The sequence below is a fragment of the Mus musculus genome, chromosome 16, assembly GCF_000001635.26.
Source record: "Mus musculus strain C57BL/6J chromosome 16, GRCm38.p6 C57BL/6J".
Classification (NCBI taxonomy): Eukaryota; Metazoa; Chordata; class Mammalia; order Rodentia; family Muridae; genus Mus; species Mus musculus.
Genome location: NC_000082.6, coordinates 55880230 through 55897561, shown reverse-complemented (window position 1 = coordinate 55897561; position 17332 = coordinate 55880230). Strand labels below are relative to the sequence as shown.

The 17332-nt window shown below is 43.5% G+C and overlaps 1 protein-coding gene and 1 pseudogene across 7 annotated transcripts in view; both read left to right on the top strand.

The window, feature by feature from the left end:
- The first annotated feature begins 457 nt into the window (after positions 1-457).
- Positions 458-17332, top strand: part of Nxpe3 (neurexophilin and PC-esterase domain family, member 3) — a 57152-nt gene continuing 40277 nt past the window's right edge. For 2 of the 7 annotated variants that reach the window (XM_030249167.1, XM_011245943.3), the window contains exons 1-2: positions 458-2274; positions 6751-6980. In XM_030249167.1, coding sequence (XP_030105027.1) covers positions 6888-6980 — 93 coding nt within the window. In that variant the 5' untranslated portion in view covers positions 458-2274; positions 6751-6887. Of the gene's footprint in view, positions 2635-6712; positions 6981-17332 lie in introns of all 7 variants that reach the window. The other 5 variants (XM_006522325.4, XM_011245941.3, XM_011245944.3 and 2 more) reach the window with 4 other exon arrangements.
- Gm17809 (predicted gene, 17809) lies at positions 13132-15825 on the top strand (annotated as a pseudogene).

Here is a 17332-nt window from a genome sequence, read left to right as displayed (position 1 = left end):
CAGTTGACCAGCTGAAGCAACCCCAGGGCAGGAAGAGAAGAAAGAGGACATAGAGAAACCAGAGCTTAAAGTTGGAAAAAGGCTGTAAAAAACCAACCCCCCTCACAAAAGGGAACATGCTCATCCCTGGAACCAGAGATGCAGCAAATCCTCAGACCCCAGGCTGAGAGTTGTAGTGTACATGGCTGTCTGTTAAGGATGCTGATGAAGGCCTACAAGGGGACTGTAACACCAGGGGCTCAACCTCAAGGCATAGGCAGACTGACAATAGAGATGCCACTTGCTGCCTGTCCCTCACTGCTGCTCAGTGCATGGGCTCAGGAAATGGAAGCATGTTCAGCTAGCTGATGGTGATGGGGGCCAGGGGTGGGGGTGGGGGTGGATCAAGCCCAGAGCCTTGCACATACCAGACAAGGGTCCACTACTCACTTAGTACTTATTCTCAGAATCTATACTTTTTTGTTGTTTTTGTTCTTGTTTTTGTTTTTCGAGACAGGGTTTCTCTGTGTAGCCCTGGCTGTCCTGAAACTCACTCTGTAGACCAGGCTGGCCTTGAACTCAGAAATCCGCCTGCCTGTGCCTCCCGAGTGCTGGGATAAAGGCAGGCATCATCACTGCCCGGCTACTTTTGTTGTTTGTAAAGTCAAGGATTCTCTGTGTTGCCCTGGCTGTCCTGGAATTCAGGCGCTGACCAGACTGGCCTCAAACGTAAGAGATCTGCCCTCCTTTTCTTCCTGAGTGCTAGGAAATAAGATGTGAGCTACCACTACCTGGCAGAATCTGTAAGTTTTTAATATAAATTTATTGATCCTTTTAGAACTTTATGCAATGTATTTTGATTATTTTCTCTCTCTCTATTCCCCCGTGATCCATCTCCAACTCCCTTCACTGTGTTCTCTTAATTTAAACAAACAAACAAGCAAACAAACAAACAAACAACTTAGTCCAGTTTGTGCTACACAAACACTTAACAGGTGGGAAGCCATTCCCCGGAGAGTGGTTGACCTATCAGGGTCCATACCCTTAGGAAAACAGTATCTCCTGTTCCCAGATGCCATCATTGGGTCTTCAGTTAATGTGTGTGTACACATGAACCCTTTGTCCTGCCATGTGAGAATGTTGGTGGGTTGGTTTTGTTCAAGTCTTGTAGAGGCAAGCACAGGTGCTCTGCGTTCATGAACCCAGTGGTCTTATTATGCCCCGAAGACAGTTGTTTTGCTTCTGTTCTTCCTGACCTCAGGCTCTTATAGCTCCATTGTCAATAAATATAATGATAATTAATGACAGTTGGAATTCATATCGATTCTACTTCAACTTGGGACTAAGTCTGAGGGCAGACTTTTTTTTTTAACATTTTTTAAAAAGATGTATTTATTTAATGTATATGAGTACACTGTAGCTGTCTTCAGACACACCAGAAGAGGGCGTCAGATCTCATTACAGATGGTTGTGAGCCACCATGTGGTTACTGGGAATTGAACTCAGGACCTCTGGAAGAGCACGCAGCCAGTGCTCTTAACTGCTGAGCCATCTCTCCAGCCCCAGACTCCACCCCATCCCCCAGCATTTTGCTCTGGTTAAAAGTAAGTCCAACCCCACTGTGCTCTAAGCCAGGAACGTCTTTTGTCCCACACAGGCCTTTCTGTCCTCTAGAAACTCCTCTCAGTATCTCAGATTCACCAAGCTGCTTTTGACATAAAACGTCCAAACTAGGGTAATCCAGCATTGAGGGTGGTTTGGGTGGAATATCCTGGCGCTTTTGCCAAGAACTAACTTCAAAGAGAGAAGCTTCAAGATCTCTATGCTCACGTTTGGCAAGCAGTGTTTCTCTGGTACCAGCAGCTCCGCCACTGCTAGGCCAGCATTGTGGTTAGTTCTCAGGAAGAGAATCGGTTGAGGGGACGCTCCGGGGAAACGCTGATGTCCGAAGGTCATCTGTATTTGTGTCTCCAAAAGGGTCCAGCCCTCGGGCTAGAGTGTATCTCCGGAGGTACACAGTCATCCTAACCCAAGCTCCCTGGGGCGGTCGGGTAGCACAGGCAGTGCCAACTCCTTGTTTCGCCACTGGGCACATCACTCAGCTTGCGCGGCTGTCAGTCAACATCCCCGCTCCGCCCCGCCCCGCCCATAGTCGGACCAATCGTAGCCGGGGGTCGGGGGTGAGGCTCCGTAGCGCGGTCAGGAAGCCGGGAGAGAACAGCCTGGCGCGGAGGCCCCCGATCGGAGCGTCCACATCCCGTGGGAGGGCGAGCGGCGAGCGAGACCGGAGACCCGGTGAGTGCGAGCTGCGACTATGCGCGCGGCGGGGCGGAGCCTGTCCCGAGAGCGCCCGGTGCGGCGTGCCTCGTGCGCCCCGCAGCTGCAGAGCCCTGTGTTCCGCGCGCGGACCTCGGGTCCCTAACGTCCCCGGCCGGGTGTAGGGAGCTGCGGCCCCGGGAGTCCCAACTGCGTTCCAGAGCCCGGGAGCCGAGGCCCCGGTCGAAGACGCAGGCAGAGCTTCAGCCCTGGGCTGCGACTGCCAAGGTCCGGATGATCCGAGCCGCTGCAGAGAGGATGCAGGGCGAGCCTGAACATCTCCATCCTCAGTTTCTCCACTTGCTGCAGCGCCGCAGCGCCTGGTAGCAGGCACCTCAGGTGACCTGTACCCGAGAGCGCAGTCAGGCCCCTCTCCTCCCCCCAACCCCCACCCCTTACTTCTCTTCTTTTTTCCACTCCCAGTGCAGAGAGCTTGGCGACACTGCACTTGGTCCCTATCGCCAGTCTCATCGCTGCTGTGGCGCCAGCTGCTTCTTATCTTGTTGTCTCCTCATACTTTGGACTACCCAGGCCTTACTGAGCTGCAGTTTTGGAGGCATCAGAGAAGTCATGCAGGGAGGAACATGTGTGTGACAGTCCTCTGTGGGATGTTGAGATCTTGGCTTGTGTTCTGTCTCTGCTTGACTCAAGTTCAGAAGGGCAGTGGTGCTCAGAGAGGTTGTGAGGCAGGATTTTGCAAAAATGTATATGAAAGTGTAATTTCCCCCTTGCTTTTCATCAACAATAGATTATTGCCGTGTTCCCAATGGATGAAGAATCACACTGCCTGGTGATTGTGTTCTCTTCCTGTAGGCATTATGTGTCATTTGGAATATTAGGGTGTCTTTGAAGCTGGCAGGTTGCCAGGACCCTCATGACTGTCTGATTCCTCTCAGGGGGAGGGCACACCATACTTTAACCCAGCAGTGTGGGGGGCTCTGTCCCCTTTTGACTGGGCTTACTATCTTCTTTCCATGTCTGTTGTTTTCATAATTTCTTCTGGGTTGACCAAGTGTGTAATCGGCTACTGAGAAAGGAGCTGAAGGAAGGTCACTGAAGAGGGAATGGTTGTTCCTAGTGCTCCAGAATCCAGTTGTCCTGAGAGACCATGGCAAGGCACAGTTCAAAATTCATTTTAGTACCACTAGCCCTTGCCAACTGAAGTAAGCAATGCCCCCTGGCCACTCTATTTAGTGGTTCTTCTACTTGGCAGTCTACTGTAGCTATCTAAGGGATATCAAGGGTTTCAAAGTAAGCGATGCCAAAGGATCCAAGCCTAAGGTGTAGACATAGGAAAAGCAGAACCAGCAAAGGTGTTGGCCTCCTAAGGTGTAAAGAAAATTCATTTGCAGAGAGCAAAGGCCAAGGCCAAACGCTGGAATGTGGTTCTACCTTGTGGCTCCTGGGGGATCAGACTGCTGGGCTGGTCAGGGCACTTTTATCTGCTGAGTCACCTCACTGGCCCCTTTTTACAGAATTATCACTTCTAATAACCGAAGAGCCTACCTTTACAAGGTAGCAACTACCCTCAGGTTACACTTAACAATGTCTCTTACCTGTTTCTAAATGTATACCCTCGTCTCTCACTAAGGTCTATAATAGTGTGTGTTTGATTTCCAGCCAAAGGCTACTGGAGCAGTAGGTACTTTAAAGAAGCCTTTATCAGCACTGACACATACTTTATCAGACTGGAACCACTATCAGTGTCTGTGTAGAGCTGAACCTTTCGGCTGGAGCCTGGGACGGAACAGTTCAGAGGCAGCAGAAACTGGCGTTGTAAAAATGGAGTTCTTTCGGATCCACCTCTAAACAATAAAGAGAGTAAATCTGATCAGGCTTTCCAGGGGAAAAATCAAAATAACTGAGGAATGAGAAGAACAGCAACAGTAGCTGGCGTAGAAAATATCCAGTAAAATAACAGATGAGGGTTGGAGGTGGCTACCCAGCAGGAAAACCTTCTTGCCTTGAAAGTTCAGTTTCCGGGACCCCCATGGGAGGAAAGAACTAACTATTATAAGTTGTCCTCTGACATCCACAGGTGTGTGCACTGTGGTATACATGGACACACAGATACACGTAAATTATAAAAATAATTAAAAATTTTAAATAGTAGATGATAATTTAGATGAATCCCTTCTAAGTTCAGAGGATGACGTTAGCTCGTCTGCATTTCAGTGCAGTATGATAAGAAATGAAGATAAAATGTATACATAAACATTGTCTTAGTTAGGGTTTCTGTTGCTGTGAAGAGACACCCTGACCAAGGCAACTCTTATAAAGAACAACATTCAACTGGAGCTAGTTTACAGGTTCAGAGGTTCAGTCTATGATAATGATGATAATCATGGCAGAGTCTAGGCAGACCTGGGACTGGAGGAGCTGACAGTTCTACATCTTGATTCAAAGACAGATAGGGGAAAACTGACTCCCATGTGGCTAGGAGGAGGGTCTCAAAGTCCATCCCCACCTCCCAATAATGCCACTCTCTGGGTCATGCATATTTAGACGGCTGCAAACATTAACACGGGTCTCAAAGCAAGCAATGCCAAAGTACAAGCCCTAAGCTGTAGACATACTGAAGAGGTGTTGGCTTACTAAGGTATAAAGAGAATTCATTTGCAGAGTGCAACGGCAAAAGCCAACCTCGAGCTGGAAAGTGATTCAAGATGTCCCTTAACTGGAACCTTCACCCCATAGTGCACGTTTCGAAAACAGAAACAGTTACTTCCTCTTTTTTTTATTTCTTTGGTGGAAATGTAGAGGAGGTGGGGGGGGGGGCGAAGGAGGGAGGGGAGGAGGGGGGAGGAGGAGGAGGAGGAGGAGGAGAGAGAGAGAGACTATATGACTAGAGATGAGAAAACTCTTGCAGCCCTTTAAGACTTTTTTTCCAGAAAAGTTTAATAACTAAGTAAATTGTAAATTGCTTGACATGCTTCCAGTTCCTACATAGCTCGAGTTTAAAGCCATATCAGTGTGGATGCTTTAATTTTTGTTTTACAGAAAGTAACAAAATTTCTTTACATTAGTACAAAAAACGAATCCATTCTGGAATCAGAAGTTCCCATGGTTTACAAGAAAAAAAAAGATTCTCCACAGAAATTACTATATATTCTAGTGAATTGTTTATATATATGTACAAACATATATAAACAATATATATTATATGTGACTATATAATATACATAGTTATAGTTATATATTGTTTGAAAGGGTTCAAATCAATTGTTTTTTGGTTTTTCCTCTTGGAAAAACTTGTGTATTGTTTACTTTTTCTACAAAAATAAGATGTGCAGCTATCTGTTCCTGCTATAAAACGAGAAGTTACTGCAATCTCATAAATGTTATAAAAATGATATTATCAGAGTGATGAAATAATTGAAATCAGTACTGATTAGAAATACCCCACTCCCCAAACCCAACCGCAGGAAAAACAGCGTACAACCAGCCACTGGAGGGAACATTTTGAATTTGCTACAAGACTCTATCTAGTCCTTCACCAAGAAACACCTGTGATAAAAGAATCAGGATCTCTTATAAATTCTTCAAGCTGTCTCCCCGCGCCCCCCTCCCCCAACACACACACACACACACACACACACACACACACTCAGGGTGAGTGTCTTTCTTCCTATGTCTTGTCACTGATGAAGGAGAACAGAGACCACCTGTTGGGGGAACCTGTGAACCAAAGGCTGGTTTATGTCTTACTGTGGAGACTGTGGTAGTCTGGCTTTCCTGTGGGTCAGGGTGGTTTGCGGAGTGTTCTGATCGGAACTCTTTATGCTAACACGAGGCCTCCTCCTAACACTCTTGACATATAACGAGTATGGTACTGTTGTATAACTTAACCTGTAAGGGAAGTGAGGTGATTTTACTTAGTTAAACTCTGGAAATTTGGCTCCGGAGAGATGGCTAGTGATTAAGATCACTGGCTGCTCATCCACAGAACCCGGGTTCAATTCCCAGCACCAATACGGCAGCTCACAACTGTCTGTAACTCCAGTTCCAGGGGATCTGACGCCCTCACGTGGTGGCGAAACACCAATGCACGTAAAATAAAAATAAAATCATTGGGGTGTAAAAATTCACAAAGGATCAGTTAAAAAAGACTCTAGAAATGTAATGTTTACTTTTACTTCACAATGTCTGAGTTTGAAAACTTTTTTTTTCCTATTAAAAGTTATAAGTAACATAGTTATAAAGTAACAATTACCATCTCTGCGTAGAGTTGAAAAAGGAAACTGAAACAATTATCTAGAGAGAAGGCCTTAAGGTCCCCAGGAGATAAGAGATTACTGTCCCCGGGCCCTTTCCTCTGTTTTTGTGACAGGACCTTGGTTGGATGAAGCCGATGAAAGGAAATGAACTTCTTCGGTTGCAGTTGGTGAGAGTTTCATTTCTTTTGTTTATTGTACAGAACATGCCTCTTGAATCGTTGCAGTCTCTCCTCTACAGAACTCTGAAGAGGACGAGCAGAAAGGCAGCAAGTTAAACCGGATGTTCATTCCCGGCTCAGAGCGAACAGAGACATGGAGCTTTGACGGCGAAAGTGCTGTGGTGTCGGCCATGGGTCATCAGGACACAGCCGGACCATGTGGACCAACTTCTTCAAACTGCGCGTCTTCTGCTACCTGTTTGTGGTGCTGATGGTGGTGGTGTTGGTCGTCAATGTCACCCAAGTGGAGGTGAGTGCTCACATCTGGGCATGTGCAGCCAGCCAGGACAGGAAGAGTCAGTAGACCTTTTGCTCTGTGTGAGGGAGCAAAACTTGTTTCGCTGGGGCCAGCGCTCCCTGTGGCCAGTGGGGAAAACCCTGAACGTTTTTTTTCTAAGTCTTTAGGGGCTGGAGAGAAAGAAAAGGAAAGAGAGAAAATTCACACACACACACACACACACACACACACACACACACACACACACAGACACTGAGTGGATGAAAGCAGGCTTCAGTAACTTCACACATACAAATACATACATACATACATACATACATACATACACACACACACACACACACTCACACACATATATATATATATACATATTAACACATTGAATGAATGGAACAAAGTTCCAAGAAGCAGGCTCCAAGCATTTCACACATGCATATGTATATATATGTGTGTGTGTGTGTATACACACACACACAGAGTTGGTGAATGGAGCAAACTCCAACATATACTTTATTTTTTTCTCCCATAGCTTACGTATCCCAGCAAAATCTTTCAATGAGCATAGAATTAAATGTGATTACATTCTATTTTTCTTTTAGTGAGTGACTATAAAACAACAGTCTGTACAGAGTACAGATAAAGAAAACACATTGTTCCCAAGAACCCATGTACATTCGTAACTAAGCAACTTGTTATAGATTAACAAAGTGTGAGCGAGCAAGGGAGTTTTCTCAGCCAGTTTCTCTTACTGGCAGGCAGCAATGTCCGGTTACAAAGGAAGGAATAATCACTTTATTATGTATCTTTAAAAGTAATCTTGGGGCTGGTGAGATGGCTCAGCAGGTAAGAGCACTCACTGCTCTTCAGGAGGTCCTGAGTTCAAATCCCAGCAACCACATGGTGGCTCACAACCATCCGTAGTAACATATGGCGCCCTCTTCTGGTGTCTAAAGACAGCTACAATGTACTTACTTATAATAAATAAATTCTTTGAAAAAAAAAGTAATCTCAGAAGAATCTTAAAAGAATCACAAATCTAAACTTTCATATAAAAACAATCAGTCATATGTACTTTCAATCCTCAGAATACATATTTACTCATCAGCAATTCTTATTAAATCATATCAGGAAACTGAGGGCAAAAATGGGTACAAGAGATCAGTCATCGGCAGTCCAGCCTCAGTGAGAGTCACGTCAGCCAGGGCTGCCGTTGTTCTTGTTCCCTGAATTAAAAAAATCCCTAGCTTAAAGGTTTTTTTTTTTTTTTTTAAGATTTATTTATTATTATAGCTAAGTACACTGTCACGGTCTTCAGACACACCAGAAGAGGGTGTCAGATCTCATTACAGATGGTTGTGAGCCACCATATGGTTGCTGGGATTTGAACTCAGGACTTCTGGAAGAACAGTCAGTGCTCTTAACCGCTGAGCCATCTCGCCAGCCTGCTTAAAGGGCTATTAAGAGTCTTCTTTTTTGAACTTCAAATTGTTCCCTGAGATTTTCTACATCTCAACTTAGCTTCACTTACAATTTTATTTTTCCCACCTAAGGGTGGTGGGTCATTGCTGACGATCTCTATCTTTAAGTTCTTTCTTAGGGTGGTGACTGAGTCATTCGTTAGTAGTACTGCCTGGAAGAGATCTAACATTATTATTGTGAGTGCCAGAGATACTGTCCAGTGAGGGGCTGGAAGCCCCTTAGAGTTTTCATGCAGTTCTTAGATTAAGAGGGATGTGAGGGCAGCAAGCTGAGCAGAACTCTTAACAGCATGAAGTCCTCAGGACAGTCCTTGGGCCATGCTAATCTGAGACACACCCGTCCTGCATGTGCCACATTCCATGAGTTCTAGAGCCCTTTGCTGGTCTTCCTGGAAGGCCCTTGGCAGGAAACTAATCGGAATATGTTGTATGGGGGGCGGGGTGTGTGTGTTTTCATTTGTTTTTGTTTGTTTGTTTTCCTGAGACAGGGTTTCCCTGTGTATCCATGGCTGTCCTGGAACTCACTGTGTAGACTAGCCTGACCTTGAATTTACTGAGATTCGCCTGCTTCTGCCTCCCCGGTGCTGGGGTTAAAGGTGTGAACCATCATCACTACTTAGCCTGTTTTCAATAAAAGCAAAAGCAAAAGCAAAAGCAAAATGTTCCTTACAATCATAAATAATAATCATACTTGCATGATGTAGTAATAATGACTGATAGAGCTTGTGAATGTGCTGAGAAGAAAGGAAATGGGAGGTCTCTCCTCCCCCCACCTGCTTAGCCACAGCCTAAGCTGCCTCCCCCTAGTTACAGGCAGACCCCAGCTGGTTAGCTTGACATTCCATACCCTGAAACCACAGTTTCTAAGGCCTCGGTCACAGGGAAGTGCTCTAACACGTCCTTGCACCTGACACTGGGGTGGCGTTGGTGGGGGCATCAGGACAAAAGCCACACCACCGGAAACCCTTCTTTTTCTGTGAGGAGCAAGGAGAGTGGGTACTTTATGGCTGCTTTAGATTGGCTTCCTGAAGGAGGGGACCATGTGGCCTGGCCACTAGCTGAAGGACAGTTGGAGTGGAGGAAGTTGGTAAGTCTGTTTTGAATACCTCTGTATGGCTGATGGGCAGAGACCACGTCTTCCTGAGCCCCTCCCTCACTGAGGGCCTCAGAGACACTAAGCATCCCCCTCTTTCCAGCTCCCTCTGCTGGACACACATAGGATCAAATTTGTGGCACAGTTTCTACAGAAAAGATGCTAACCCTTTTATTCTGTTGCTTATGGTGCTTTTTACAATGCAAGCCTTAACCAAGCAAGGCATTTCTTTGCTTACTCGGGTTCTCAGCACAAGAATTTCTAGAGGCTGAGCCTGAACGTAGGCTTTTTCCTTTCTTCAGCTGGAAATTGCTTTGTGTTGGGGAACAGGACACCTACTCTTACTGTGAAATGGACACAGAGTCCTTTTATTTTTTTGTAAGTACATGAAGAATCTTGATTCTGTTCAAGATTAAAGCGTAATGTCTAGGAATTGATTCCTTTCGTTTGCTTATAAGTAAACAACTAGGTATCATGATAACATAATGGCACGTACAACACCTTTTTATTCTTGATAAAACTGTGTGTGTGTGCGTGTGTGTGTTGAGTGTGAATGCTGCTTGCCACAGCATGCATGCTGATGTCAGAGGACAATATTGGATATTGGTCCTCATCTTCCACTTTGTTTGCATCAGGGCCTCTTTTGTTGTACTTTGCTGTCTGTGGACACCAGCCTAGCAGGTCTGTGATCTCCCGAGAAGGAGGCACTTGTCTCCACCTCCATCTCACTGGAGGATTGCTGAGATTACAGACAGCTGCTATTTATCTGGCTTCGTTCGGGTTCTGGGGATTCAAATTTAGGTTCTCGACTTTGTATGGCAAGAGCCATCTCCCCGACTCCAGCCAGTCAAAGTGAGCTGCAGCACATTCACATTGTACAGCTACTGTACTGTCTGTCTCGGGAACTTCATGCTTGTCCTCCCAGCCTGGAATTCTGGATCTATTAAACAGTTACCCATTCCTTCTTCCCCCCTCAGCCTCTGCCATGTAATTATCAATTTTCTGCCTCTATGGATTTGATGAGCCTAGATGCTGCACACAATGGGATCATAGGATATTTTGCGACTGGGTTGCTTCTGTTCGCATCAGGTCTTCCAAGATTCATCTATATTGAATCCTTACAATCATGAATAATAATTATACTTGCGTGGTGTAGTAATAATGACTGGTAGAGCTTGTGAATGTGCTGAAAAGAAAGGAAATGGGAAGTCTCGCCTTCCCCCAACCTGCTTAGCCACAACTGCCCCCCCCCCCCAATTTCAAGCAGACCCCAGCTGGTTAGCTGGGTCATAATTTCCATTCCTGGCTAGAATCACACTCTACAGTCCAAACTTTCATGACACTCACTATACAGCCAACATGGCTTCAAGCTCCTGGCAATCTTTGTGGCCCAGGCTCCCAAATGCTGGGATTACAGGTGCGACCCACCGTGCTCCATCAACCTCTGCTTTTTAGTTGGGATGTTTAGACGCTTTATATTTAATGCATTTTTTGAGAGGATGTATTATCGTTATACCATTTTGTTGTTCATTTTCATCTTATTCTCCTCCTTTTTATGCTTTGTTTCACATTGAGAAATTATTTTAATCCATTTTATTGTTTTGTGGGCTTCTTAGCCTGTTATTTTAGTGATTGTTTTAGGGCTTGCAATATATATTTAAAAATCACACTCTGCGGATAAACGGTGTTTCACCTCCTGTAGAATATGCACCGTGTCACAGTTGATTTTTGTTTCTCCTCTGTGATTTTTGTGCTGTTGATACATACTTTACCTCTGCATGTTATGTACCCCCTATTGTTTAAAATTTTGGTTTAATGTTGTCCTTAGGGATAATAAAACCTATTATGAAGTATTTAGCACAACTTTCCTTTTTAAGAGCATTTATCTTGCTTGTGGATCTGTATTTCAGCCTTTTAACAGTTTCTTTCTTGTTGACTGCCTTTGACATTTCATGTGGCTCAGATTTGTTGGTGATCAATGTGTTTACTTTTGGTCGATATGGAAAAAATATTCTATATAGCCTTTAAGTATTTATTAGCTCTAGTCTTAACATAGTTTTAGATTTATAGAAAAATAATAGACTGGGAGTAGAGTTCTTATGTTGCCCTTCCTCATTCCAGTTCTATATTACTAAAATTTAGTGTGTTTTTTTTTTTAGTGTTACTTTGTATTTCATTTTCTCGGAACCACATCTGCTCTATGACATGAGTTTCATGGCTCTATTTTGCTTCATTGCAGAGCCACGCCATCGTTATTTAACATCCAGCTGATGAATGTTATTTCCAAGGAGAGTGTAGTAGTCAGGATTCCCTAGAGGAACAGAACTGATAGAATGAATGAGTATGTATTATATATGTAAATATGAAATATATATGTGTATATATATATATATGTGTGTGTGTGTGTGTGTGTGTGTGTGTGTGTGTGTGTATGTATATATGCATGGCCTGAGTTTAGTTTCCAGAGTAGACATTGTTGAAGAAGAGAACTGGCTTCCACAAGCTGTCCTCTGACTTCCACATGCTCACTGTGGCGCAGGTGCATCCGTACACATAAACACACACACTCGCACACGCACATCCATGCCTACATATGTGGAGATTTATTAGAGTGTTTTATAGGCCGTGGCCTGTGTAGTCTAACAATGGCTATCTCCCAACAGAAAGGCCAGGAGCCCAGTCAGTAGTTGTTTAGCTCATGTCTCAGCTTATATTGGAATCCTAAAGAAGAACATTCTAACACCAGCTAGGAGTACCTAAGCAGCAGGAGATTGAGAACAAGCAGGCAAAACCCAAAGGCTTCCTTGTTCCAAGTTCTTGTGTGTAGGCTGCCACCAGAAAGTATGACCCACATTTAGTATGTGTCTCCTGACAGTAAATGCTCCAAATTTGGGTTGGGTTTTCCCACCTCAAATGATCCACTCAAGAACACGCCTCACAGATGCGCGCAGCCCATCGGGTTTTCATTGATTCCAGAGGTAGTCAAGGTGACCACCAAGATTAGACATCACAGACAGAAATAACATTGAAACAGAGACACACATATTTAGATTTTTTTATTTTATGCTGATATGGATGTTTTGCCCGCATGCCTGTGTTTGTACACCATGTGTGTGGATGGTGCCCAGAGAGGCCACAAGAGGGTGTGTGATCCCCTGGGACTGGAGTTACAGAGTTTTAAGCTACCACTTGAGTGTTGGGAATCAAATCTGGTTCATCTGAAAAAAGCAGGCAGTGCTCTTAACCTCTGATTCATCTCTCTAGACCCTTAAAAAGAATTTCCAGTCCTCTGCCATGGTGGAAGGGAGGTAAGAGTGACTCATAAGGATGAACAAATTAATCCTCAGACTATTTCCTTGTACTGGGAACCTGAAACGGAAAAATCGTTAAGTCAAAAACTTGTTGATCATTCTGCACTCCTAATTAGTAGGAGCCTGAATAGAACCTGCTGGGAAGTCTCTGGCTAGGAGTCAAGAATAAAAATTCAGAAGAGGAGGCGGCTGGTGCACCTGCCCCATGGAGGGCCCCCCTCCCCGGGGGGCTGTGGCCGGGCATGGGCGCCCCGGGAGATGTGGGAGTGGCCCGGTACTGGCTGTACCAGCACGGGAACTTGCTCTCAAAAAAGCAATTAAGTCTTGTCACTTAGAGCTAAGTACCAAAACCAGAGAGCGATGGTGCCATGAAATCCAGATCCTGAAAAAGTTGAGCCATGTGAATGTTGTAAAGGCCTGTGATGTTCCCGAGGGATTGAACTTTTTAATTAACGATGTGCCTCTTCTAGCAATGGAGGACTGTTCTGGAGGGGACCTCCCGGAAGCGACTCAACAAATCAGAACATTGTTGTGGGCTTAAAGAAAGCCAGATACTTTCTTTACTGAGTGACATAGCATCTGGGATTTGATATTTGCATGAAAACAAAATTATACATCAGACCTAAAACCTGGAAATATAATTCTTCAGGATGTTGGTGGGAAGGTAATACATAAAATAATTGATTTGGGTTATGCCAAAGATGTTGATCAAGGAAGTCTCTGTACATCTTTTGTGGGAACATTGCAGTATTTGGCCCCAGGGCTCTTTGAAGATAATCCATACACAGCCACTGTGGATTATTGGAACTTTGAGACCATTGTGTCTGAATGTACTGCTGGATATAGGCCCTTTATGCAGCACCTGCAGCCATTTACCTGGCATAAGAAGATTAAGAAGAAAGATCCAAAGTGTATATTTGCATGTGAAGAGATGACCGGAGAAGTTCGGTTTAGTAGCCATTTACCTCAGCCAAATGGCCTTTGTAGTTTAACGGTAGAGCCAGTGGAAAGCTGGCTACAATTGATGTTGAATGGGGACCCACAGCAGAGAGGGGGACCCATTGATCTTACTTTGAAGTAGCCAAGATGTTTTGCATCAATGGATCACATTTTCAATGTAAAGATAGTGCACATCCTAACTATGACTTCTGCAAAAATCATTTCTTTTCTGTTACCATGGATGAATGTCTTCATTCACAACAGTCTCGAACTGAGCGTCAAACAGGAATAAATACAGGTTCTCGAGAAGTTTTGTCAGAGGCAGGAATTTCTCTGGATCCACCGAAACCGGCCCCTCAGTGTGTGCTAGATGGAGTGAGAGGCCGTGATAGCTACATGGTTCATTTGTTTGGTAAAAGTAAGACTGTATATGAAGGACCATTTGCCTCCAGAAGTTTATTTGATTGTGTAAATTATATTGTACAAGACAGCAAAATACAGCTGCCAACTATACAGCTGTGGAAAGTATGGGCTGAAGCAGTGCACTATGTATGTATCTGGGCTAAAAGAAGACTACAGCAGGCTCTTTCAGGGACAAAGAGCAGCAGTGTTAAGTCTTCTTAGATATAATGCTAACTTGAGAAAAATGAAGAATACTTTGATCTCAGCATCACAGCAACTCTGCTAAATTGGAGTTTTTTTTTTTTGTGAAGCCAATGAGGACCAGAAGAGTAGGATGATGGGTCTTGATTGGAGTCGGTCAGCAGAGTGACTCCACACTCGTTCACTGTCCTCGAGCCTACGAAGCTGTTCCTGCACCTACTCCAACGTCATCTTTACTTGCTGAAGCCAATCTTCGCATACCAGTCTGTGGAGGAGATGGCTGTGATCAGAAACTACGAGTGGCTTTCCAAGCACAGTAGCTTGGTGTTTTGCATTTTTTTTTAATAATTGTGATTTCTGAACAGATAGGATTTTATAATACATTAGTAAAATTAACTATTCTTTTTGACACTGCAACTAATTAGGGAGATCATTAGTGACCTGCTTATCTTATAAAATTGGAAAAATACTACCAGTTTAACTGATGAAGAAGATAATCTTCTAAAGGACTAAAATTTAGGCATAAGGCCCAACATGGTATTAGTATACAGAGATGAAAAATTCACCCAGTGTTCACTGTAAGTAGAGTTTATCTATGGAGTTTCTGTGGAAGAGAGCACTCACAAGTAAAATTGCACTTCCTGAAGTCTAAGCCCCACCCCCTTGTATTGTTCTCAGCAAGTGCTCTTCTTGGCATCACTTGGAGTAGATGAATCCCAGCTTTTTTAAAAAACGTTTATTTATTATTATATGTAAGTACACTGTAGCTGTCTTCATATGCACCAGAAGAGGATGTCAGATCTCATTACAGATGGTTGTGAGCCATCATGTGGTTGCTGGGATTTGAACTCAGGACTTTCGGAGGAGCAGTCAGTGCTCTTAACTACTGAACCATCTCTCCAGCCCCAGATGAATCCCATCTTTAATTGCACATTTAATAGAGTCCTTTTCTTATGTAAGGAATTGGACATATGTGCCTTTGATATCAGCTGACCATAATGAATTGTGTTGTGTGCTATATGTATATGTATTTAAGGTGTACATTTAATAATGTCAAAGAGAAGATGCCTGTTAATTTATAGTGTATTTGAAGGTTGTATTATTTTTGCATTTGTAAAAATGGGTTAGTTGTTTGTTTATTTTAAAGATTTATTTGTTTATTTTATGTATATGAGTACACTGTCGCTCTCTTAGACATGCCAGAAGATGGATCCCATTGCAGATGGTTGTGAGCCCCACCATGTGGTTGCTGGGAATTGAACTCAGGACCTCTGAAAAAGCAGTCAGTGCTCTTAACCGCTGAGCCATCTCTCTAGCCCCCGGGTTACTTGTTTAAACCATCTTTTATGTCTTGTCATTACAAGTTTCAAAGGGTCTGCATTCCTTTATCTGTAATTACAGTCTCAAAATCCAAAGAGTTCTGAAAACAAGGTTTCCCTAAGCTTGATAACAGCATTCATTTGCTTCTGATTTGCTTCTGGATCTGTCCTGGTCTGACACTGATCTGCTTATCCCATTTAGTGTGAATATTCGTTGATTCTGCTGCATAAACATTACTGTGTTGGATTATTGGGATGTGCTGCCACAGACTCTTTTGAGGGTTGATTAGTATGAATTACCTTTCTAAAAAACTGAGAATTTCTCATTCTGAAACATCTAGACTCAAGGGTTTCAGATAAAAGACTGTGGATCTCTGCCTTATGTTAAATAATTTAGAAGGTGTTATTTTTGTTTTAAAAAATGTGAAATGCTTTTATATTCTAGTTTTTCACTGTGCATATTAAATGGTTTAAAATTAAAAAAATTTCAGACGAACATGGAAAAATATAAGAGGAAACAGCCTAAAGATGGGTAGCCAAAATGGAAGCCAAGAATGAGGAATTTGGGATAAAGAGGAAAGTGGATCGGAAGGGTTTTAGACTGAGCGGATAATGAGAGAAAGTCAGTGTGACTCTTTGGCAGAATAGCAACATCTCCATTGCTTCACTAAAAGTTCACCATACTTCTTGCCTGTAACCTGGGTACCTGGGAGAGAAAATGACATCACAGAGTGGGCTCTTCTACATTGAGCACACTGTAGAAAACGAACAGCCGAAGAAAGGAAAGAATGCTGGAGAAGATAGAAGCGGAGAACAGAACAGAAACTGGAGGCAGAAGAGATGAGTCACCAGAGATCCTGGGTTTGAGGTCGTGAGGAATCTTGCAGGAGAGAATTGTTCAGTTTCCCTGAGGCTTTCTGTTGTTGAAATTGGACTTTAATCCGAGGTGATCTGATAGGATGCAGGGGGTTATTTAATATTTTTGTATCTGTTGACACTTGCTTTTTGACTGAGTATATGGTGAACTTTAGGGAATGTTTGATGAGGTGCTGAGAAGAAGGTATTTTCTTTTGTATTTGGGTGAAATATTCTGTTGATATGTTAGGTCCATTTGGTTCCTTGCATCTGTTAGCTCTAATATTTCTTTGTTTAATTTTTGTCTAGATGGCCTGTCCTTTGGTGAGAGGGACTCTGAAGTCCTCTACTATCAATGTGTGAGGGTCGATGTGTGATTTAAGCATTAATGTTTCCTTTATGAACCTGAGAGCCATTGCATAGATAGATGTTAAGAACTGAAACATCATCTTGGTGGATTTTTTTTTTTTTTGGAAGGATATGAGGTGTCCTTCCCTATCTATTTTTATTTATTTATTTTAAATTATGGATTGGGTCTAATGTTACTTATGCTGATTCAGTCTCTAAAATTACATGGGAATCTGCACATCTGCATGTAAGATGCTGAGGGTCCATGCCCCTTAGCATGGAGGGGGGAGAGAGAGAGAGAGAGAGAGAGAGAGAGAGAGAGAGAGAGAGAGAGAGAGAGAGAGAGAGAGAGAGAGAGAAAGAGAAGAAGAAGAAGAAGAAGAAGAAGAGGAGAAGAGAAGAGAAGAGAAGAGAAGAG